The sequence below is a fragment of the Aythya marila genome (assembly GCF_965140915.1).
Source record: "Aythya marila genome assembly, chromosome: 6".
Lineage (NCBI taxonomy): Eukaryota > Metazoa > Chordata > Aves > Anseriformes > Anatidae > Aythya > Aythya marila.
In genome coordinates this window covers 15,448,548-15,474,816 of record NC_139047.1, presented here as the reverse complement: position 1 = coordinate 15,474,816, position 26,269 = coordinate 15,448,548, and the positions used below count along the sequence as shown (strand labels likewise).

The window sequence follows — 26,269 nt, the reverse complement described above, 5'->3', positions numbered from 1 at the left end:
GCATAACTTTGCACTTCAACCCATGGAAAAATCTAAACCAAAGAATTCCTATTTTCATTTTTCACAATATGCTGAAGGCAGCCTTTGTGTAAAAAGCAGTAATGTGTTTCTTGTTTTTCTTTTTTCTTTTTTGTTGTTGTTTGAAAAGCAAATATGAATCCTACTTGTTTTCCAAATAATCTGATTCATCTTTGCCCCCTCACCCCCAAGTTAGCTGTGCTCATTCCTCAGCAAATTCAGCTCCTGCAGAAAAATGAAATAAGGATTCAACTACTCTCCTGGTGGTTTTTCAAGAATAACTATGGCACTTTAAACAGACTAAACATAACTACCCAACTACCAGGTCTGACAGTGATTCACTGCCACAATTGTAAAGAAAAAGACTTCTCCTCTTAAGAACAAAAATCCTACTGTTTCATGATAAACATTGTTTGAAACACTATTTGATTAAGCATTAAGGTAGAGAAATACAAGTTAAATATTTATCTGGCCAGTATCATACAGAAAATCTGGAATACTAGAAACCCAATAGCAGAAAGCAGAACCTAGATACCCACCAGAATGTCAGCTCCACTCCCAATAACCCTCTCCTTCACTTTCCAGCACAAACAGTTTTGCCTACTCATTGCCCTTCTGGGCTCATAGCAATAACACATCACCTTTTTTGCATCCTAGAGAAGAGACTAATAGATACACAAAACCTGGTATTTTTCAACATACCTTTCTTTAGAACTGAATTCAGAAAGTGAACTAAACACAGGCTTATGTACCCTAGCTCCACAGAGACAATTCTCTGATTTGGCATGGGTTTTTAAAGCATAGGACCCATCAGCTCCAGTTTAAATAAAAAATAAAATAAAAAAAAGAAAAAGATATGTGCAGAGGAAGAAAGATGCATTTAAATAAATGCCGTTTTGATTATTTAAAAAATGTATAACTGCTATATCTGTTTTTGTAAAATCCATGAAAACTATGAATTCTGGTGCCCTAGCATTAAAATAATAAACTTCTTAGTACAGATGGTTGTTTCAGTTGCTTTTTTAATGCTCATCTTGGACGTGCCACAAACAATTGACTAGCATATAATAGGTGGATATCACCTACTCAACTCTTTTTGCTCTGGTAATCTTGTTTGTGACTATGCTGACTGAGCTGCTAATTGCTGAACTTCAAGACAGAAACCTTGACTACACCCCCTTGCCAGTCCCCTCAAGGGATTTAGGTGAAGGTAAACAGAATCTGTGAAACCCAGGAGAATGCAACTGTACCTTAAGTCACAATATTATCACAGTTGGAACCACTTCCAGCCCTTAACTTCAGGCACTTAATTACCTTTATTACCTTATTACCTTTGTTAACAAACACCTAGCTGTCTGAAATATAGACAGGTCTTCCAAGGTTCTTTGCATTGCTCTATTGTATTTGGGCTACTTTTCAAAGTGTCTTTAACGAACTACTTGAAAATATGACCTTATTCTGTAAGGTAAACATCCTGAAGACAAAGATGTAGGACTTATAAGATGTAGGTACTTATAAGGCTCTAAAGCACATTACAAGAATGAAAATGAAGTAATGCAATGAAAAAAAAAAATGAAAAAATAAAGGGATTGGCCACTTGACTGAAAATAGGAACCCATGCCATCTGTTCCACTCCTTCACACCACTTTGACATGCAGGAATTGTTTCTAAAAAAAGAAACGAAGCCACTTATTCTATGTAAAGTCTGATAATAAAAGACTTAAGAGAACAAAAATCATACAACTTAACAGTGTTTTATCTGGATGATAGTCTCTTTCCTAATACAGGACTATATTACTTATTAGTTACATAACCTTTAGCTGCCAATTTCCAAGTCTCATTTTCTCTGAATAACTTTTCAACAGGAGTATTCAAGAACATTATAATCTTACAATCTGAGAGAATTTACCAGTGTAAGATAAGGCTGCAAAAAATCTTTTCTTTTCAAACTCTGTCATAAAAAAAAAAAAAAAAAAAAAGATGCTTTCATAGTGCCTTGTACAAAACAAGCAGGCATTTTAGTATTTGGCAAACCCAGCAAACCTGTCATAGTTCAAACAAATTAGCTACAAAAACAGTTGGAAAGATAAATGATACGGGTAATTTCCTAAAAATAGGGAAAAGTGAAGTTTCCATTAACTTCCCAAAAAGATAAAAAAGATAAAAAATGGAACTGATAACATTAGGCTTTAATCTCTTGTACACACTCTGCCTCATGAGGTAATACTATCAGCTTGTTTTTGGAAAGCTGAAAGACCCTGTAACCTTTGTTGTTAATGTCAGAAAAAAATCAAAGGTGAGAGAGGCATTCAGCAGCAATAAGATGTTCTGCAAAATGGTAACTACTGATTTGGTGACACTATACAATCTCGTACAGAAGTCATGAACAAAATTCACACTAAACACTGTAGCAATTTCTCTGTCAAAACATCAGCCAAATGTATCATACAGTTTTATCCTCTTGCTGAGGAGAAGATTTCTAATTTGAAATTACTATATTTAATATTCTTTTCAAGTAGAAAACATGAAAACAGTGGTTTATTAGGAAAAAAACACTGAGCATCTAAAATAAAACTATTTTAAGATGACATTCATTTGCATCCATTTATCTAGTATTCCAAAAATAGTATTTCTGACTGAAGAAGACAAAACTCTACATACCTCAAAGCCAAGTCTATCTTTCTCTTTCCAAAAACAGAAGTGTGTAACCTTCTTATCCCAAAACTCATCTGGCTTTACTACACAAACAAGCGATACTTCAGCTGGAACAACATTCTGTAAAACAAATTGGGGTGAGAGGGGGAAGAAACCAGTAAAACATTCAAGATTTAGCTTTCTTGTTTCACAGAACTGAATTCCATTCGAGTGTCACCATCTATTCAAAAACTCACATTTGCAGATAGAAATTAAACAAAATTTTCTGCATCTGTGTCCCATGTTGGCTCTATCATACTTAATATTAGATTGCATTAAACTGCATAGCAAAAGTGTCAGAACTGAAAAGCAAATCTAACCTCTTTACTCCCAGTCCTGAAGTCCAACCACTAGACCATGCCGTACTAATACAGAAAAACATGAATGACTAGCTTAACTAAAATTGCAGTATGAAAGTCCAAGTTCTCTACTCCGTTTCAGTGTGCTGTATCTTACATTCTCTTTGACCACTGAGACCAGAAAATAACCTACACTGTTTAGCAGAAATAAGACTTTTTCATTACCCCACCATTCTGAAGAGATAAGATAATGTATTATGAACTTCTCTGTCTAGGAATTTGCACTTTTTCCCCTCTCTATTTTGAATAGCATCCAGGATATAATTTGACTGGAACTATTACATATAACAAAATCAACTACTACAGTCAATTCCAATGGAAGCCAATTAGTACAGCATATTGCATCAAAGCCTACTTAGATGCACTATCAGTGCCAACTGTCCCCTGCAGACATTGCTACCACTCATAGCTGTTGACAGGAGCATACTTCTGTATTCTTTAAACTAAAACTCTGTTTTAGAAAAAGATCTACAAACTCATGTTTTGAGCTGGTAATGAACTTGACACTCACTTGAGGGAAGAAATCATTCCCTTTTCAGATTGTTTCTTCCTGTACAGAGCACATATTCTGTGATTGTAAAAGGCCATAAATTGTCTTTCTCTATTAAGAAATTATTACCTCTACAGTAAAACTGTTACTAGGTTTACATCTACAGACCTAATCTGTCAACTATGAATGTATAAAAATTGATTTACCTGCAGCATTAACACAACCGTCTTCACCACGTTCCACTGAGATTTTCTACCATCCACAATCACAGTAAATCCTCTAGCTTTGCATTTTTCACTAAAAAGAAGAAAAATGCTTAGGAAAAAGTAAAAAAAATCATCATCAAGTGTCAGACTACAATGACTTTGGATTTAAATATACTGAAAAATACAGCTATATAGTTTACTTCTGAAAATACTATTTACAAAACTTACGTTTGCTCACTTAGGAGTAATTTTCAATATTGATGCACAATAATTATTAAAAAATTATAATAGATATGACAAAAAAAGTATTTGTTTAAACTTTAGCATCTCTGAAAAGGTTTCGTAACTACACCATAAACTTCACCACTTTGCTATAAACTTCACAAAATCCTCAAAAAGACATGAAACTGTAAATCAAACTTTCCTATGAAAGGCAAAGGGATGCCAGTTTTCACGAGGTCACTGTGAATTGGCGCAGACTTGAGGACAAAGCTATATATCATTTGATGCATGTCCAAGCAGGAAGTCATCTAAGCGTCCCTGAATTTCTTCCCTGAACAAGTTGTCTAAATGTTCAGGGAAGAGACAAAAAATCTCTACAAGGACAGAGGCTTTGCCTACAGATCTAGAAAACAATATTTTAAACGAACATCTCTTCTTTTCTAATAAGAAGGTTTGAGTCTAGGCATACTACATACAAAAGCTCTGCTTAAAAAACAGTTGCAAAGACAAGTGGAAATAGCTTTTGAATTTTTAAGTACTGAATGAGAAAAAAACAGTGAAAACTTTCCTTGCTCTCAGTACATTAACACAAGCAGATGGCCAGCTCATTCCTAACTGAAGCAGGTAGCAAGGTGCCCAACAAGAACAGCTCAGAGTTCAAAGGTGGCAGCAACCCCTGGATATGACCATCAGCACAGCAGCAGCCAGAAGAGGTCAGGGAAAGGTGTTTGTATTTTTTGACATTAGTTACCACATAAGATAGAAAAATTTCAACCTGAGAAATGATATCTGGCAAAGTTATAAGTAATTAAAAAACCATGACATTTACATAAGATAGAAAAGCATTGTGCAGTCTCTTTAGTGACCAGGTTCTCAAACAAAACAGTTACAATTATAATATATAGAATGCACAACTAAATTCAAAGTTGAACACATTAGGTTACTTTATAGATAGAACTTTGACAACAATCTTTCCATACTGCCACCATAAAAGAGAGGTCATTTTTTCCACGACTGAAAAACAGAACATTCAAAGTGGCAACACTGAACTTTTCTTTCAAACAGATTTCCAAGTTTGTACAGAGTACAAAGAGTGCTTTGGTTGAATTTTCAGACAGTTATTTTTACACTAATATATGTAAAAACATATAGCAGGATGAGACTGCAGAATAATTAATGCTTGCGAGAACAACAATGCCTGCATCTGTTCCATAAACGTGGCCAAGTCCTTAAGTCAATGAGATGACTTGCATGGATGACAACTTGGGATTTTCATTACTTTAAAAAAAAGACAAGCTGTTTGAAAAACCCTAAGGCTTCCACAGCTAAAACGCTGTTCAACATACACATTTTGATGTTTTACCTGTAAACACACTGAGCTTATTCTTTGACACTCTCTCCCTAACCAGAGCTTTTTTATTTTTCCCCAACAGCCTTAACTACAAAACGAAGTTGGATTATTTAACCATGTTTTTAACACATTTGTAGATTCCAATAAGCAAAGTGCACTAAACATTCTTCAATTATTCTTATTTCCAAAAAAAAAAAAAAAAACATACTTAAAGGGATACAAACAAATATTTAGTTGATGGGCTTCTTTCCTTTTAGATAAATACAAAGCAACTATAAAGACCAGTCTCTACATTTTAAGAAACAAAATGCAGCTAAGCTAGGGCCAAAAACTGTCATAAATTTACAGAGTTGTATGAGCAGAACATAAAAATTATTTTACAGTGAGGACCGAACAACACTCAAGTCATAATTCAACACATTTAAGCGGTATTAACTTTAAACATTTCCATAAACTCATTAACTTCAGTGAGATTTCATCTATTTTTAAACTCAGCGCATGGTTAAGCTCTAGAGATTACCGAGAGTATGCATATAACAAAATAAAAAAAGAGGAGAAAATTTACGGTGGGTAAATTCAGCAACTGCAATGCTACCTTTGTAAGCTTAAGAATTTCAATGGTGGCTCAATTTAGAACACAATTCAAATGTACTGTCATTAGAAATGTACTGTCATTAGAAATAAATAACCAAAGATATACAAAGAAAGGAGTGAGGAAATACATAAGGAAAACAAACCAAAAAAAAACAACACAACCAAAGCCAGATATACAGAATGAAAGAACTTTGACAAGCCTTAGTAGATGTTTTTTTTTTTCAAACATATGTTTCTAATTAAATCAAATTGTATCACATTTTAAACACTTACATAATATTTATTTTGTATTGAAAGTCAAATTGAAAAAAAAATGAAAAACAACAAGAGACCCCTCCTATCACTGGAAAAGCACATAGCCCTGAGCCAAACACCTTTGAAATCACCTTGGAATGCTTAGCAGGTAGTCTAGCGTGACACTCAGCTCATCCATACTCGTCTGCTCAAGGCATAATGGAATTGTCAGAATGAGGCCACTTCTTCTGTCCTTCCCTCCTATTTGGGGGGTGAAAAAGTCATTAAAAAGTTAATTTAAAAACAAAAACAACAAAACCAAAAAACTTAGTAGCTACACGGTCTCAAAACACACCATAAATCTAGTATTTCAAGTTGCTGTGAAAATCACAAGTGAAGTTTCTCCTCTCAGACTTGACGATTCATTCACCTCACTAACATTTAATGCATCACCAAAGCTTCAGAGCATAGATCCCATTCATACCGGTTAGTCTTTCATCTAGTGCTTTCAACATAAGCAGCAGCCTACATCAAGTTTTATAAAAGCATTATTTTTGCATATCTAGATTCCTTTTTCCAAAGCATTTCCTAAACCATCTACACTACCAGCCTGACAGAAACATGGTAAGCTTCTAAGATGAGTGAGCACACTGCAGCTCTAAATGTAACATAGGACCTCCTGGAACACCCATTATACAAAGGTGGATCTTTTTACCACACAGGCTGCCCCTGGAATATATTCTAATTTGATAATTCAAGCATTAAACTTGTAAGATTTCCATACCTACTTACAAACATGTAACAATCACCTCACAATTAAGATAAATACTTCAAGCCAGTTGCTTTAATCTTTGTATGTGTTTTAAACCCTTCTAATAGAAGTTATACAGGCAGTAACAGCTACAAAAATACAGGAAAACAGTAGGGAAAGTGCTAGCTTCACATTTTTACTTCTATGACAAGACCTAGTAACTGTTAAGTGATGCTGAGGTACTACATTTAAGTAGAACGTTCTACAGCTGTGGGTTGGGTCATTTTTGATTACACAGGATCCAGAAAGTCTCTGGAAAGTATAGTTTAAATGGAAAAAAAGTTGTGGTTTTTTGTTTGTTTGTTTGTTTGTTTTTTAAAGAGCTGAAATTTTCTCTATGGTCCTCTCCTTTCTTTTCTTTTTTGATGGTCCTTTAGAGAGACAGAAATCGGACTCAATGATCCTCGTGGGTCCATTCCAACTCCAATATTCTGTGATTGCTCTAAAAAAAACGACTTTTGAGTCACATGTCTATAAACCAGCAACCAAAATTGATTTGGACTGGGTTTTATCATAGTTTAAAGTGGAAGTTAAGCCAAAAATACTTAATAGAACAAGATGACATGAAAAATAAATACTGACACAGCTCCCTGCTATGTGCTTCTATTCTATCAGAAAAGTCAGCCAGAAAATCTTGTAGTGTGAAGGGAACCAGTTAGGTATGCAGCAGACTCTTCCATATTCACTGCATCTCCAAGTACAGGGATTGGGCTGGTGATCTTCTGAATGCACAACGCCTTGGGATCAAAAAATTTGTCCCTAAATAGCTGTTAACTTAAAGAATTAAATTCAGTAATGGGCCAGAGGTAGCTGTGCTATATCTTTCCACATAATCTGGAGCAGCTCCTATCTAGTTTATGTATTTGCTAGTTTGAGCAAATCAGCTTATCTATTTTTTTTCTCTCTAGCCTTAAATCTTTTAATGTCTATAATCAGCTAAAAAAACGTCATTTCGGACTCCAACTATTTTTATTAAATTTGTTGTTGTTGTTCCAAGGGAAACAGGATAAAAAGTAAAGGAGAAGTGGAGAAGGGAACTCACACATGAAATAAAAAACATGAATGAATGTCAACAGACTTCAGAAGGGCCTACTGCTTGACTCCATAGCTTATTACAGTTTTGCTTTAATTACCAGGTGTTTGTACTTAAAAAACACTAATACCCATCTCTAGATTAAACCAGCTTCAAAGTAAGTTTCTCACAGTCTGGATCATTTTAAAGGCTTTTCCATTTTATTCAAAACTTTAAAAAAATTAATGTATTTAAAAAAAAAATCAGTCCAAAAGCATGGAACCATTTCAGTACATACAAGGAGGCAGCTAGTAACTTCAGATTTTAAACATGTAATTGTCATGACCTTGTTACAATCTCAGCTTCATCGGGAATGAGAAAGAAAAGTAATTTTTCCTGTGTCCTGGGGGGGGAAATTTTATTCTCAAATTATGAATGTGCTGTTTATGTTGTTAAAGCCATTAAATCATGGTTTTGCCTTCCCCTCTCCCCCCAAAATCAGGAAGCAGAACTTTTTAAAAAAAGAGCAACAGCTCTGGAGAAATAAGACAAAGCACACAAGTACAGCACAGTAATGCCTGCATATGTATATATCTAAATTGGTGTAATTTGAGAATTCCCCCCAAAATGTTAGAGATGCAGGTGTGATAATGAAAGGTTTGTTTGCACAATATATGTTGGCATCTTAATTGCAATGTTTTCGTTGCTTCGAAAGCTGCCCGAGCTCCACAAGTAGTATTGAAGATCTACTGCTATTCAGGTGAGTATACTCCACATCTTCAAAATTACTGCTTTAGAGGTGGTCTATTCCAACAGTTGCATCCTTTCCCCTCCCCTTCTTTTGTGTGTGTGTGTGTGTGTGTGTGTGTGGGAGGGGAGGGGGGGGAAAAGGGGGAAATCAAGGGAGGGGAAGAATTGTTGGCAAACCAATAACACAGATTTTAATAACTATTTCTAAACATAAGAGTTAAAGAGTGGTACTACATTAGACAGGATAAACAGGCAGATCTTTTCTCCAGAATCCATGAAGGAGTTCAAAGTTTAAAGAAACAGTTGTTTACAGACTGTTCATCCTTGTCTGTTTCAGGCCAAAAGCCTTTTCAGTCAGAAAGCCTGAAAAATGGATAGGGGAAGGGGAAGGAAAAAAAGGAAGGAAAAGTAACTCAATCCTTAAAAGAAAACGGAGATTTGTTCTCATCTGCACACTTGGAGTGGAAAAAATGATTTCTCCTCACTGCCTACACTGGTTAGTGAACCCACATTAAATCCAACAAATTAGAGGAAAATGCTATGTGGATGTAAAACAGTACCTCAGAAGCCATACTGATTCAACAATAGCTTGTTAGCTATCTCAACAAAAAAAAAAAAAAAAAAAAAAAAAAAAAAAACAGAACATTAAAATGAAGAATGAAGCCTTTCCCTATGTGGTTGGGCATCATTTGGTCTTTCCTTACCCAAAAAGCTGTGATTTTTTTTTTTTTTTAAAGTTCTGAAAGGCAGGAGGACAGCAATTTTTTAAGAATTTGGAAAAAAAATGGTTGAAACTAAAAGCTGAAAATTGCAACAGCTAATTTCATAAACAGCTTAGGTGCATCAAGATGGAACAGTATGAAAAACTAACACAGTAAAGAAAAACTTCACAAATAACCATAAAGATTAAAAACACAGAATGGACAGAAGCTGGTGATCAAACTGAATGAGCTCATGATAAGAAAAGTAATAACACCAGAAGTTATGAAGGCATTTCTGTAAGGAACAACTGAAAGTTGGCCTTGATCTGACCTCCAGAGTCAGAAACTCCATGCTGAGCAATGCATGCCATGGCAGCAGCTCTGGATTTGTAGGTGTGGTATCTAATGCTCCCTATTCACCACCTCCCATGAACTTATGAGCGATCTTGAGGTGGAGGCCTAAAGATGTTCATTTCATTGAAGTTATATGCAGTGTGGACTGCGATGGTTTGCAGAAACGTGTTCTTGAATTTATGCGAAGTTAGTCTTGTCATGGCTGATTCACAGCTGAAAGACTTGCTCTTCTCCATGCTATTTCTGGATTCATGAGACTAGCACCAATCCACACAAAGAAAGTTAACAATTAATAGTAGTTCATATTTAGTTTACAGACTTGAAAGACTCCAGTGTTGAAAAAGGCCTTACAAATCAAAATTTAGAATTATCACATGAAGTCTACTTGTGTAAAATACTAGCCACCCAGAAATTTTCACTCTTATACCTAGATTAAAACAGCATATGATGAACCCAGAAAAAACACTTCTTTTGTTCAGTGTAGGATAGCCAGTGATTTATATAAAAGCTAACTCATTTTTACCCATATAAAAATCATTTTGACTCAAAATTTTAGTTTTAAAAGAAATACTGAAAAACTGAGGATTTAAAGAAACATTACCCTAAAAGTACCAGTTAAGAAATGATGGTTATCACACAGTCTACATTTGCCCATATTAACACAAACAAAAACTATTAAATTGAATAAAAGTAAATTGCTCTTTTATCTTAGCTGTATGACATTTAACATCCTTCTAAATATTTGATTCCATAAGCATTCACTACCACATTCAGAATACAATGCTAAGAGAGAAACACAAAATCCAATTATGATTTTAGGCATAATAAACTTGGAATTTCTTTGTCTTACAAAGAAGCACTACTCTCAGGCTAAGTCCTTAGGCTTAGAACTAAAACCAAAAAAAATAATCATGGCAAATCACCATGACGTGTGTCTTAACTTAGAAGTGGTACAGTTTACAAACTGAGAACTGAAAAAAACAAACATGTAAGCTAAAGAAAGCAACTAAGAAAGTGAAAAGTGAAATTCCATAATTTAGTTTGCACCCAAGTGGTTCTTTTTGTTGGTGGTGTTTTTTGTTTTGTTGTTTCTTTTGTCTGCACACCACCATGAATTCCAAACCTGAAGAGACACTGTTCCACTAGAAACTGTGTTCTGCTTCCAGAAAAAGAAGTCAGTGCCAACATTTGTATCCACATAATTTAAAAGTAAGAGGCTTCAACATACAAACACCGGAGAACTTTTCCCTAAAATATATATTTTTTTTATTTTAAATCATGGCTTTATTTATGAAACTATAGTGAATAATATTGCTTTAGAGACACAATAAACTGGTTTGTCTGCTGTGTTCCTTTACTTATACTAAAGAATGCTTAAGAGAACTAATGCATGAATCTTTACCATTTATTAAATTAAAACATTCATTAATACTATGCAATTCCAAAGAGGTCAAGCCTATTACATAAGTTCAGAAAGGTTGCTAGCATTTACCTGGTACTCAATAAATTACTTTTCACCTAAGTACATCTATATTTCAAAGTGGATCAGGCAGCTTTAATGGCCAAGCTGCACAGGCACTCTAGTTAATGAGAATTTCCTTGTAGTACAATGCTGAACACCCAACCATACTATGCATCTACTGATACTATTGAAGAAGTTACCTGCTATTCCAGACTGCAAACATATGCTGGTTTTTTTTTGTTTTTTTTTTAAATTAGTTGTTTGATTTCAAGTTCCTTCGGACAGTGAGCAAATTCAATTAAAAACTATTTAAAAAGGAATACCCTTCCCTTCTCAAGTGAATTGGCAGGTTAAAATAGACTGGCTAAAATAAAACAGAAGATTTAATTATTGCAATACTTGTCAATTTGTAAAGTTGAGGTGTTTTCTACAAATTAACTACCTTCCCTAAAGCAGACATTCAAACACCAACAACTAAGACAGTTATCTGTAACAGCATGGAAATCAGGAAAAGAATACAATTCATCATTTCAAGCATTCCCTTTTGTTTTTATTTTGCTTGTGGAGATGAGAAAGTTACATTTAATCCAAGACTCAAGAAGTTAGAATACATAAAAGAACAGTCATTTCAACCTTGCCTGAATTAACTAGGTGGTAAGAAAATCAAAGTGTGGCAATGCCTGGCTAATTCTGCTTCCATCTACATTGGAAAAACGACAAGGATGACAAGGAAGGAAAAGTTTTCTAAAGGAAATCCTGAAACTAACCACCTGCATTTTTAACACCACTTACAAAACAAGAAGTATTATTCTTGGACATGTGCTAAATTATCATTCTTTTACTTATGTGCTGCAACTTCATGACATCAGCTTCATGGAGTTGAGTTACAGGCTACAGTGTAAACAAGTGCTAAATGCCAACTACAATAGCTTGGCTACTAGATAATAAATGTACACAGATGCTTTTGAAATATGACAATGTGCTGGCCTATAATTCATTTCCATTACAAACATCCAATAAATAGAAGAAAGCAAACTAAAAATCCCATCCATATAATGCAGAAAAGAACAGATTGAGGAAAACAAACTGTACCTGAAAGAAATGCCAATTTTTTCTTCAGAATGGGTAATATTACTGACGCTTCCATTCTACTGCAGCTAATTTCCACAGCTCTGAAACACAACAAATTGAAGTCACCAAGCAGGGAAAATCAATTGCAACATTTCACTAGAAAGCACACTGGCCAAAGCACTTTTATACTCTTCTGAAGAAAGTACAGAACACCAAAATCACGAATCAGGTCATTACACGTAATAAATTCAAAGCACTGTAAAAAACAAGGAAAAAATAAATATCTACATGAAAAATGCATAAGATTATAAACAAGTATATCTTCCTCCTCCTCATAAAAAAAATAAAGAAATCAAAATGAAATCTCAACGAAGGATACAGAAATAATTCACATAAAAGCCTTATTTCCCCAACTCCACTAAAGTACAATTAATTTACACGTAAATCATCTTTTTGCTCTATCATTCAGATATAGAAAGTGTGAATAAGATTGGTACTCTCACCCACTTTTGGGTAGTCTACCTTAAATTACCATGTATATTATCATTAAGCACCTTATGCCACTGTCACTAGCGTGCCATTAGAACGTCTTCAATTAAAGCAAAAACATCCAACAGCCAAAATGAACAAGTCTAGCCTACAAATGGAAACGCTTCTGCTCTTTTTGTCTCCAATTCCCTTCTTACCTTCATCTCATTTCCATTGTGTTATAAATCACTTTTTGTTGTGATTATTCCTCAGTGTTTTATTGGCTATCAGCAGCATGCCAGAACTACAAGCTCCTCTTCTAGCCCACACAAAGCATCAACTGCCATCTTCCCCTAAGTATCTCTGAGTTCATGCTTGTTTTTACTACATATATGTCCTATTGCACTATGCAGCACCATGTACAGTGCTTTCCTGGTAACAAACTTACTTCATCCAGCTTTCATCATTCATACCCTCCCATTACCCCTGCACCAAGATCAGCATCACAATTTTCAGATTCATTTGTTCTTCCCAATTAGACAAACTTTCTTTAGAGAAGCATATAAAGACAACTCTTCCTGACACAACTGAAAATGCAGTTGTGAAATAATTAAGACAACTTGCTCACATCCCCAAGAAAATCACTAAAGCACACTGTTTCTTTAGAAATTGGTTTGATGCTCAAACACTACTTTCCACCCCCCCTCTATTTTAAGTGTCACAAAAATGACATGCAAGTTCATGAAATTTATTTGTAGTTAAAAGCACAGAGAAACATTTCATTTACTAGGCATAAACTAGTTATTAGTGTATTGAGTTTACTGGTTTTCATAAAAATCTCAGTGCTGAAGTAAACAGATACATTTTGTTGTGGCAACATATAACCAAAATTATATAGAATAACTATATTACAAGTGACTCCTACTGATGATTGTTTGCTAAGCAGTTGCATGAAATTTTAAGTTTCAGTGACACAGAGACAACTGAAACTATCAATAACCCAATACAGGTCATTGAGTAAGCTAAGCAGCTGAAGGAAGTAGAGCAGGAGCGAACTCTGAACATTAGGATACAATATTAACTTAGACAGACTAGGCAGAGTAAGTTCACAGAAATAGAAGGATGAATTTTGACACAGACTGACTAGGGTCCTCGCCATGCCAAAAACTGCAGCCTGAACACTAGTAAATGACAAGCTGCAAAAGAGCAGAAATTTTTAGGAAAAAGAAGATGATGAAGAAAAAAAAGTATCTTTAAGAATAAAAATGGTAAATGAGAAACAACTTTAAAAAAACTAAATCTGCATTTTTTCAAACATGCCAGAGATGATGACGAGTACCCAAAAAGATACATGTATGTTTTAGACAGGACTCTTGACTGAGTGGCTTTTAATCACCTTGGATGAATGATATATGGGCTCCACATATCACTGACTCCATGGCAGCTCCACCAACCTCCACTAAGTCTGGATCTATGTCTGGGAAGGTACACTCCAGTCCACAAGTCACAACAGACAAAAGGCTAGGATATGATCACCAAGATGTAGCATCAGATTAGCTTTTTGTTGCTAAGATTCAAACTGGCAGGCCATACTGCTTCTTGGATAAAATGGTGCCAAAAATATTTCAGGTGGCATTCACTATGCCAAGAAAAACTGTCCATTATTTTGTCAATTTACACTTTCCCAGTATTTGATAACCCTGACAATTTACTACTTTATATGTTTCTACGTATATATCTGTATTTGAAGATTAAAATTGCTGCCATATATGTTGTCAGACTCTTTTCTTTCTGTACTTGTGCCATGCACTTAGTTTCACTCTACCCCAAGCAAAACAGCACTCCTACAGTAACATGCAAGCACAACAACAAATGACTGTCACTGCACATCTTTATCACACGACTTCCATCCTGAAAGAATGACCACCCACTCCTTATAACACAAATAAAGAAAAAATATTTACCATCTCATAGTGCACAGTAGCACAATGCAATTATCTTGCACCTGAATTCCACGCCAGCCCTACAGAGAATAAGAACTACAGACATTCATCTAGGCAGCAATTGACAAACAGCATGCTGACTTTCTTCCCTAGCTTTTTAAGGAAACATGAAAGCCATGGAAGAGAGACCTAAGAAAAGAAACACAACGCTGATCAAGGAGAAAACTTCACTAATACTTTATTTCCATACATTTCTCATGATGTTCCCACTGAGATAGTATTGAAAGTGTGACTGTTATTTTACATTAACTCCTACTGTGTAGCTCACGATCACCACCCCAGTGGGGAAGATTGTCTTTTTGCTATAGCTGAAAGGATAAAACAAGACCCAGAGCTCCTAAGCATTTCTGATTTCAAACATACAAAATTAACTCAATCCTTACAAGATTAAGTTCATTTCCATCTCAAACCAGAAGGAAAAGAAAAATACACCAAACCATGTACAGGCACAGGGCTTCAGACTGAGACCTGAAGCTTGCTGGGCAATTCTGTATTTATGTATACAAATAACATTTTTCCTTGGAAAAGGAACAGGTAAGAGAATCAAGACTGTAAGTAATCTAGTGGAAGCGGGGGAAAAAAAAAAAGCCTCAAAAGGAACACCCAAGGCAAAATACATTAGTTATTTTTTGTTAAAGCAATAAGCTTCATTGCAAACAGAAAGAAGCCAAATGACTGTTTTTATCAGGAAACAAAAATATCTCAAGAACTTTTTACTCTACCTCCCTATTTTAATGTGTAAAGATTCACAATGTTCATTCCATCCCTTAATTCAAAATCTCCATATTTAAGTGTCTTTTTCATCAATAACACAACACATTTTGCACATTACAGAAAGAAAAAAAAACAAGTTCTGGCTCTTTCAGGAAACTGAGTCTCGAGACAGCTTGCACTTTAAACAATAACTCAGATAAGCATCCTATTAAAGCTTCCTGTATGATTCAGGCAAAAAATTGTGGGCTATTTGTTGCATAAAATAGCAAACTCAAGAATGACTCAAGCAGACATTTTTGCCTCTCCACTACAACCATGCTCAAACCATGCTGTGTGAGTGATTTAGCTTTGACACTATTCATTTTTCTTTCTTAACATGTGGTACACACACCTGGTAATGATTTTTCCTTTTTTTTTTTTCCCCAAGAGGGATTTCAAACTTATTACAAATGGCTCTGTATTATAATCAACAAAGAAGGCAAATTTGCACACTCACACTTCAGAATTTCCATACTTTCACATATAAACAAAAGCTTGCATCAGCTTAGTGAATTTAGGGAACACATTACTTTGCTGTTGTAAAAACACAGATTTATTTCATATTCAAGTGCTGCTTGGTATTCTGCCACAATAGTGGTACTGTCCACAGATTAAAATAGCTCATTTGTTCAGCATTTCCTGGAACCAAAGGAAGTATTTTGTTCACTGAGAGTGGAGGGAGGTGAGTCAGAGCTATGATAATTTCAATTTCAAACACCTAGCCTTTGTTCCAGAACCTCTGGAAGTTTTCAATTACCTCTCTTCTGCGAGAGCTCTGATTTGTTCTATCTAGAAGAGAGCTCTCTTCTAGAAGACTACAGAAAACTACCACAACAAGCCAGATAAAAACCTCCAGAACTAACGTTTACTGTCTCTCACTTCTTAGCCCATGAGAGAATCTCAGGTTGAATTAAAACTAAATGCCATTTTTCTACTGGAAAGTGAAACAGTTTCAAGAGAGTTGTCATCTACTTTCCACTGGCAGCTGTCAAAGGTATTATTTTTTTTAAAGTATGATGTTAAAAAAAGTATATTTAGTACTATTAAAAAAAGTCTTTAACTTATTTGGAAGAAGACAAAATGGCAGTCTTAAACTGACCATCAAGCTTTTTATTTAGTATGATGAATGAATGATGTGATGCTCAGTATTGTAACGCTGTCTAGCTGAAAGCTGCAGACCCCCTGCCTACTTTAAAAATTAAAAGAAAATTAAAAATAAATAATTAAAAAGGGATTTGGACTCAGAGAAAAAAGCTAGAGGAAAAACCAGAGCACTGAAGAGAACAGATTTCACTTGCAAAAAGACAAGTGCTTCAAGAGGCTGCATTTTACCATTCCAAAACAAAGACTAACTTTTATAATCCTTCATTATACAGATATGAAACGAGTTAAAGAGATTAAATCCATTTGCTCAAGGTCAGAAACAATCTAGAGTGCTGTATAGGCATACCTATACCTCCCTTCTACATGGCATATGGTATTTTAATTGGCTAAGTTATAAAACTTGTGTACACAGGAAACGTGCTAAAAATAAAAGAAACACACCAAAGAATCTCACTGAACTTGTTTAGAATGACCTGGGCTTTCAAGTTTTTAAATCAATACGCGAATGTTCAACTCCAACAACATATTTGTTCATTTTTAGATTTCTATGGAAATACAGCAAGATTAAATCCAGACAATATCTGTATTTAAGACCTAAACATTTGAAAGGTGTTCCAGCGGAAGAGAAGAAAAGAAGAGAAATCTCTTCCCGTCACCCCACAAAGCATAAACTAATTCTACCTGAGAATAAAATTCTCTTGAAGACATACTTGAATTAAATAGATATAGTTTAGGGGTAGGAAAAAGGACTGGAGTGACACTAAGTTGTCAATATAGAACATAAAAATGCAAACTATTTTAGGCTGCACTCCAATGTGAAATCAAATCACGACTAGGCAGACTGCATTTCCTGTCATTTCTAAGCTCTGGAAAGACTGTAAATTACTTTTTTTTTTTTTTTTTTTAAATTTAAGGCAGTTTGAAATTCTAAAAATTCTTTTAAAAAATTGAAACAAATTCACAAAAAGGACCTACAATAAAAACTGTGTGTTAAAGTGTGTAATTCTGATGAAGAATATTGTTTGCTCTGCATATATCTTCAATCTTCTACAATAAAACTAATCAAATAAGAACCAATAATCAGACACTGTTTAAAATGATTTTAAAAAAGTCTACTAAAGAGAGAGGGCAGATGATGTTGAAGGTCTTGCACCAACCTGATGACTGGAAGTAAGATGCCCTGAGGATGCTAGAGCAAACCTGACTCTGCAATTAACATATTTTCTTTCTATGCAATCCAATGGGAACCACTGGTAAAAACATCAATCAAGATGAATTCAGGATCACAAAAAATTAATACACACACAATTACTCAGAGTTGTTAGAACTGAAATGTTCAGCATAGTACACAGAGCAAGATCCTTAAATGGGTTAGTCTGTTCATGAGTATCTACTGCAAGTTTCAAAGAACTGGTAATTTCATTATTTTCTCTTCACGTATCAGACAATGCAACATGGCTGGTCTGCTAAACAGGACCAAAACTAAGAAAAAAATCTGGTTCCCATTCCTTGTTCTGCTATGAAATATACATATGGCTTTCAGCAAGTCATTTATCCTTTAGTCTTCATTTAATCTCCCCATCTGTAAAATGTAGATGTTATACATTAGTTCCCTTTTTACAAGAGTATTGTGATGTTTAATTCATTAACGTTTTGCAGACTTGGGAGATTATAAGGAGTTTCATAGATTTGCCTATAAATAACCAAGGAGCAGATGGGCAGCTACATTCAAAACTGTAGCAGCTTGCAAGTCCAGGCACAAACAATAGCACAAATAACAATAGATATTCTGAAGTACTGCAAAAAAAAAAAGCCTCAATCATATAGGGAGAAGGTGTTTTTTTTTTTTTTTTTTTTTTAAATCAACTTCAGAATCGCAGGCCTTCAAAATTAACAGCTTCATTCCCTGAAACCAGCATGCAAGTTCTTTCAGACATTAACTTCAACCCACGAAGTATTAGCCCAAACAACCTGGATAAGATTTTAAAAGAAAGTTCATCCATTCAACACAAACCTCATGTGCGAGAGAGAAAACTGAATATCACAATCATCTACACAGATTATTATTCCACCTTCCTTGAAAGCTATGGGCAAGACAACATTGGAAGTGGCAAAAAGACGAGAAGGACACAGTATCTTCAGCACTGATACCTCAGGGAAATTTGAGAACACTAAACCTACCCAAGGAGTTAGAGAAGACTGTAAACATTCATTTGTTACCTTTGTCTCTAATTAAAGAGCACACAGAACTGGGTCACTCGGCTGGACAGTTTCAAATTCACCATAAAACCTGGTAGATGAACATCAGCTTAGGTACTCAAATGCAGGTAACTAGCATATCAGGAGCAACTACTTATTTATTTTTAAGTGTCAGAGTCTTTTAAGGTCTCAGAAAAACTTGCATTTCGGGATAATTTTTGTTTAGTCATAAAATGATTATTCTTCTTGACCAAATCAGAGGAAAAGAGAAGGCATACTAAAATTTTACATTGTGCCTGATTTTCAAATTGTACCAAAAGAAAATACTCCCAATCTTCCACAAACTGTTAATTCACACTAAAGGGTTAAAAAATAAAAACTATAGACTCAGATTTCATCAGTATTTAAACGTATTTACTTTGAAAGCAAAACACAATCATACAATGCCAGTTACATTACAGACATGCAATTAGTACTTTAACTCAGCAACTCATGACAGCAGATGAATGCCAATTGAAAAACGTGCCCAACTTTTGTTTAAATTTGTGTTAATAGTTTGCCAAGCCATCAAAAAGCACATTGTCGCAGACATATCAAATGTACTGGGAACGAGTACTCAATTTCTCCTGCCCCATTTTCATCTGGACATTGAAGTCCTAACTTACACACTTCGTCAATTAACTACAGCTAGCAACAAAATTTAGAAGAGCTGCATGTAACAACTACTTCCTCTATTTAATCCATCTTCAATATTCATTTCCCACCCTCTTCCTCCCCCTCAACATTCTGTGAGCAGTGAAATGAACGATGAGTGGCAAAAAAGAAGTGATGAGCAATTTAATGAATGGTGAGCAAGCAAATGGAGAACAAGTGAGTAAGAGCAGCTATGCAATCTGAGAAGAGGTGCTCCTAAGTTTTAACTTTGATCTCTGTCAACCATTCGTTTCACAGAATGAGAGCTTTTTCTCAGACTTGGAGGAAGTGTCAGAGAGAAAGAAGAGGAAGAGCACAAACAATTTAACAAGCAACCCGCAGTTAGGACACAGGGTACCTATACCTCAGTCATCTCACAGAATAAGGGCAAGCACAGGACTATGCAGCCTGGTGTTTACCTTTCTGTAGAACTCCATAGCTTGCTCTTTTAGGATGTTTCCCCAAGCAGCAAAAGACTCTGGTCTACCTTATTTCCTCCCTTGCAACAGGCAGCCAATGCAGCAGAAGCTGCAGTCATCTGGAACAGTCCCAACTCACTTCAGAGCACCATAGAATAAGCGAAGTGAGACAATTTGGGGGATGGCTTCTTCCATTCCTTCCTACTTCCCAATATGTCAGTTGAAATGTTATGTTCAAAGCATAGCACAAACATTTTTTTCCTCCCTCATGACACTTCGTTAATTACCATAAAAAACACAGGTTCAGCTCTTAAAATGTTACTTAGTTGGAAACCATGTGGAAACGTGACAGAAATCATATAGATTGTAAACTCCCACATAGAGATGGTTTGAATTTCAGGTTGTAAAAGAAATAAATCATAGAATAATAGAATAAACTGACAGACTCCTCTAGCTCCCTCTACTGAAAAAGAGAAAAACAAACCAACAGCCATAAAAGCTTGCATGAAAGAGCTGGCCAAAACAAATCCCTTATCACAAGTTATTTAAAGAACTGGCCAAAACCAGTTAGTGATGAAAGATCAGAGAGCTCTTATGCCTTCAGTACTTTATAAAGCTAACTAAATAGACAGTAGGAGGAAAGGGATTGGACAATACCATAAACAGCTGTATCAAAAGACAAAGTCAAAAGACAAACAGCTGCACTGATGAGTGCAACTGTTGGCAGTCTAGAGCAAATGAAAAATAACTTTTCTCTGGGGGTGCCAGATTAGAACTTCTTGTTCCTTTTATAACATTTATGCAAGAAAACAATCTAGTTCTACAACTTCATAACAATACACATACTTGGCATTGGTTACAAGTACGTGCAGCTCAGGCCCTCAGAATCACTTCTCAGCCCAGTATAATGTCACTGCAATTACATGGAAGCAAAAAGAAATGCTCTTCTAAACTGAAAGCCAGATAGAGTCTGGGGCAGGGGCCAAGGGGTTGTTTGAGAGGAAAGTCGAGTGGGGAACACAGACATAAGCAGAGCAGACAAAAGCAGTTAGCCTTTTTAGGTGGAGAAAACTGAGCCTAAACAGAAAGAAAAGAAATGAGAGGCTAATAAAGAGACTGTTTACACATCTCTAAAACTTCACATTTGATATCTGACAAACAAAGTTACTAGCTCCAAAATAAATCTGCATGTGGGCCTCAAAGCACCATGAATAATTTCCTCCGTATTTACAAATAATTTATATGGGAGTGGCCTCCTTCCTCAAGCCCCACTGCACAGCACAGAAGGTAGACACAATGAAGATAATTAAAATCCCTGCATAAGGAATAAATAAATAATTTGAGAACTTTGCTAATCTTAACCAAACATGAAAGTAAAATAGACAATTGAAATATTCCAGAGCTGGGCCATAAATAGCTTCCATGCACATTTGTAAGTTACAAAATATTCAAGAACTACAGATTCATTGCTATACAAAATAACTGTGCTGGCCTTAAGTTACTGTGTGAAAGAAATAAATCTTAAATCTTTCCTTAAGTTGAACAGTTATCTTCAATTTTGTTCTCATATGAAGAATCCTGAATGTTCCAGCTCCATACCACAAGAGAACCTGGCCACAGCAACCACCTGCAGTAACCGCAGCACCTCTCTTCCATTCCTTCACAATAAAACATACAGTATTCCACCATCATAAACAGATGGTCACACATTTCAGAGAATATGAAAACCAAGCTCAAAACTGCTACCTGAAGCATAGATGTAACAAGTATCTGTGTAAAACACATGAACTAGGGCTGAATTAGAACACATCATGAAAGAATTTGAGAATACTATGCTAGCATAGGGAAAAACTGACAAGAGTATGAGTATACATTAAGTGTATACTGATTAGAAACTATTGTTTTCATCAACACACAATAACATATAAGCCACAGCACCATTCATCTATGTATTTGATGTTATTTCTGACCCTCTCCCTTAAGAATGTCCATTTATTTCGGTTCAGCCATACAGGCAATTTAATGACCAAAACAGTATGTTAACATCAAATCCATTTATCCTACGCTTCCAGTGCCCTTTTTTGCCTTATTTTGTCTGGTCTATATTTATCCTTTAATGATACCTTTCTAAGAACACATCTCAAAGTCAACTCTGCCAACACATGAGAACGCAGAGTTTGTCTCTGCATTCTCATGTGCCTATTACATCTATCTCCCTTGAGACTACATCTATCTCCTTTTGCTGCTGCAAAGCCCTAAGTCATACCTTCAACACCTCTTAACTATTGTAATTTCCTTAACAGGTTATGTCCTAGCATTCCAAACTTCAGCTTGTCCAAAAATGCTGCAGCTTGTCTTCTCTCTTAGAAACAGGAAAACAACACTCTATATTCATTTTTACTTGTTTCCTGTCAAGTTTAGTGTCTCCCATAAGGATAACTTCACTTCAAGATCTCTCATTCTCATTTAGTCTAAGACTAAGAAGTCTTGCCAGAGGGTTATTCTACTTGCTCAAGTCTCTTATTTTTCTTCTGTACACAGGCTTATCATTAGCAGAGCAGCAACAATTTATCTTGATGCTTTTAGAACTCCTGTCCTTACTCTCACCCACAATCACAGAATCCAGGTATCTCCATTCTCTTGAGTAAGCATCCTCTACATTTGAGAGCACTGCTCTGAAACACTAACACTATGAGACAATACACAAATTGCACTACTTTATAATGCCAAAGACGAACTGCAAGCATAACTTCAGTATCTGAAGTTTCGGTTTAGTTATATTAGGTTTTAAAGATTTTAAAACATCACAAGATGAAAAAACAAGTAGCTAAGTTAAACACAAAAGTAACAGCTTAAAAAGAAGTTCGTGCAACACCAGCTGCAAAGAGTTTTCAACACAGCGTATTCATCAGCTTCATAAGACCCAAATAAGTCACATGAAGTTTTTAACAACCTACTTTTCAGAACAGATTGATCTCTCTTACCGTTGGTACTGGAATACACCACTTTCTGTAGGTGTTAAAGTTTGAACTCCAGATCCTGGATACTGCAAGTTTAAGTTTAAAAAAATACATTTTTATTTGACCATATTTTTCAACATGAATCCTGAAACTAAAATTTTATTTCCTTTGGGACTGAAAACAAGGGTTTATTAGAAAGTTATGTGATAAGGAAAACAACTTCTCCACTACACATTCACAAATATTTATAAGATAGGCATCCGACTTCAGTAGGACAGCAGGAATCCCATGTTTTCTACCAAAACATATGGTAGACATCAACATTGTTTATAATTAGCAGGCAATGCTCCTGAGGCAGCACCGGAAGCAGTGGGAAAGCAACAAGAACCAGAATCCCTGCAGCACGCTTTCTAGCGGAGGTATTCTACACAATGTTTTAGGCAAAAGGAGAACAGTGTTGTTGTTGTTGTTGTTTTTGTGAAAAGAAGATGGATGTATTCTGACAAATTAAGTTAACTAATACTAAAAAAGTAAATTAGAAATTGAACTCAAGATATAGTCCCTCTATGTACTAGAAAATGCAGAATTAAGAGATCAGCATTAAATGAAAAACCTCAGCAAGTGCTTCAAGACTTACATGAAATGTTGCAGCCATGATCCAACTCCACCCAACAATAAAATCCAACAACTCAGATCTGTGTTTATTGTATCACAGGTGAAGCCAATATGTTGAACACATTTCACAGGTATTTACTCAGCTGCAGCAGCCATTACAGCACTCTCTCAAAACAAGTTTTAAGTTCATAAAGAGAGATATTACCAGAAATTTGCCAGTCAGGCAAATACACCAGAACGATGGACAGAAGGCAATAGTACACACCCATAGATCAGGAACAATAATATCAATAGTAAGCGCTCAAGACAGCTTGAGCAAAGATGCTGGGGAAGACCTGTGCCACTGCTAGATCCTTGTGCAGGCTTTGCCTGCTTTATCAGGAGCTGCCTACTATAAGTATGCCTTATTTCCCCAAGGAGTCATTATCAGTCAGGGGATAAAATTATTCCTCTTCACACTCTACTCCTAAAAACTTTGCCAGTCATATAGCATCATCATCATGAGTAAGCTCACCACTGACAGATTTAGTATCTTCCATAAGTACCTCCCATTCCCCTCCCTCTCAAGCAGCAGCAAACTGACACTGACCTGAAATTTACCTTACCCCTGCTGCTGGAAAACAGCGATCAACACCAAAACCATGTGCATTTCCCTTCTTAGTGTAAGCTTTACTGAGCAATATGATTCCAAAGCTAATTGGGAATTAGAGCCTATGATGCAAGGAGACATCAGGGTACTGTTTCTTATAAGACACTCGAAGTTTTCTTAATTTCCATTTCTTGGAAAAGCAATGTTACAGATCATCTAAACTGAATAAAACATCAACTGTGTTACTTTAAGAAAAACAGTTGGCTAAGATGATTTCATGGGATTCTTCAAGATGCAACAGCTTATGCTATAAAGAATTGTGCAAACCCCCCAGAGCCATCACTAGAAGCAACACTGTAATCATCTCTAGTTCTGTTTGTTTTGCTCTTCCTCACAAAACAAAGCACAAGCAGCAGGCCTCTCTGACCAAGCTTCAGTTCTACTCTGTGGTCCACCTTCCCCCTTCCATCATTACTAAGTTTGTGTTTGGCATGGACAATGTCACTAGAACTATAAAGAGACATACATTCAGAAAAATTAGAGCCCTTATTAGCACACAAGTTCATCCCCATAGCTGTCCCGTAATGTAATCGGGGTATTTGTTATTTACTATGCACTGAACCTCATCAGATATCACTGAACAGGGAAGGGGAAAAAGCAGTGCTTCCTTGCGACAGTGAATTTTAATGAGGGAACAGAGTCAGCATCCAATCGTTAGGACAATGCAGACACCGCAGCGCTAAGGCAGCAGACCAGTATTTCCTTTGGGATGAAGATGAAAGACCAAATGACGAGAGCATCTATTAACACCAATCCGTGTAAGTACTGCCAGTTTTGCTTACTGAGAGGAAGAAAGAAATTCATGAAGCACAGAGCCACACTGCAGCAATCCACACAAGTCTTAAACAGTTGCTTCCACGCAGTGACACACTGTTTAAGAGCACTTCAGAGCATCTCCTGCCCACAACCATCTGCCTGAAAGGCTCTGTTAGCGGGTATCGAGAGACACTACGGTTACAGAGAGAGAAAAGGAAAAATCGCTAGACAATAGACTTGCCAAAAACCCAAAGAAACGGCAGCCACGGCTCTGAGCAGCCCCTGCTTTGGCCGTGAATCACCTCTCCCGACCAGGCAGCGCTTCCACGCCGAGGCAGCGCCCGGGCCGCGGCTCCCGGGGCGAGCCCCAAGGGCGGCCAAGGCGGCTCCCGACGGAGCCCCTCGGAGCCCGAGGCCGGCAGGGGGCCGCCGCCCTGCGGCGCCCGCACAAAGGCGGTGGTCCCCCGGGAGCCCCGCCATCCCCACGCACCCCCACCCCGCCGCCGGGGCGAACAATGCCCGGACCTGTTGCGGTTCCCCCGGTCGGAGACCCGCGAGGGGCCAGGGAAGCGAGCGGCCAGGCAGCCCGAGGAGGCGGCGCCGCGCGGGGAGGCCGGGCGCGCACTGCCCCCGGCCACCGCCGCCGGGCCCGGCCGCCGCCGCTCGGTGCCCGGCAGGGCCGCGAGGCAGCCGGCCAGCCGCCGCCGCCGCCCGGGGAACAAAGCGCGGCCTGGCCGCGGGGCCTGCGCCGCGCTCGGGACTGCGGCGGGGGAAGAGCCCCCGCCCGGGCGCCTACTCACCGGGCTGCGGCGCTCCGGGGGCCCGGCCGGGCTGGAGGCCGGCGGCAGGGCGGACGCGGGGCGGAGCCGGGACCCACCCGCCCGCTCCGGCCGGGCTCGCAGCGCCTCGCTGGCCCGGCGGCGGCCCCCGGCGAGGGGCGGGCGGCTCCGACCCCTCCCCTGCCAGCAAGGAGACGGCGGCTTGCCGGGGCCGCCCCCGCGCCGCTGCAGCCCCCGCCTGTGGGGCGCGGAGCCGCCCGCCCCTGCCTCGTTCTTTCCCTGCCTCCTTCTTTCCCTCCCTCCGAGCCGCTGCGCGGGTCCCGGCCCGGCCGAGAGCCGGCGAGAAGCCCCACCCCGCCCCGGCAGCAGACAATGCGCGGCCGCCGCCCCGCTAGGGGGTGCCGAGCGCCGGCCCCGGCCCTTCGCGGCCGGCTGAGGGGACCCGGCACCCTGCGGTAAACGAGGTGCCGCCCGTTTCTCGTTAATTACTGAGGGCCCCTGTAAGGAGCCAGCCTGCGGGCGGCGTGTTGGACGCCAGCTGA

At 37.6% G+C, this 26,269-nt stretch overlaps 1 protein-coding gene across 3 annotated transcripts in view; it reads right to left on the bottom strand.

Moving 5' to 3' along the window:
• The window catches only part of SESTD1 (SEC14 and spectrin domain containing 1), a 54,683-nt gene extending 28,717 nt beyond the window's left edge, over nucleotides 1-25,966 (bottom strand). Inside the window, exons 1-5 of one of the 3 annotated variants that reach the window (XM_082762986.1) lie at nucleotides 25,749-25,966; nucleotides 12,351-12,430; nucleotides 6,321-6,429; nucleotides 3,768-3,858; nucleotides 2,680-2,793 (exon numbers count right to left, since the gene is read on the bottom strand). In XM_082762986.1, coding sequence (XP_082619112.1) covers nucleotides 2,680-2,793; nucleotides 3,768-3,858; nucleotides 6,321-6,429; nucleotides 12,351-12,405 — 369 coding nt within the window. In that variant the 5' untranslated portion in view covers nucleotides 12,406-12,430; nucleotides 25,749-25,966. Of the gene's footprint in view, nucleotides 1-2,679; nucleotides 2,794-3,767; nucleotides 3,859-6,320; nucleotides 6,430-12,350; nucleotides 12,431-25,473; nucleotides 25,677-25,748 lie in introns of those variants that run through there. The other 2 variants (XM_082762984.1, XM_082762985.1) reach the window with 2 other exon arrangements.
• Between the last annotated feature and the right edge of the window lie 303 nt (nucleotides 25,967-26,269).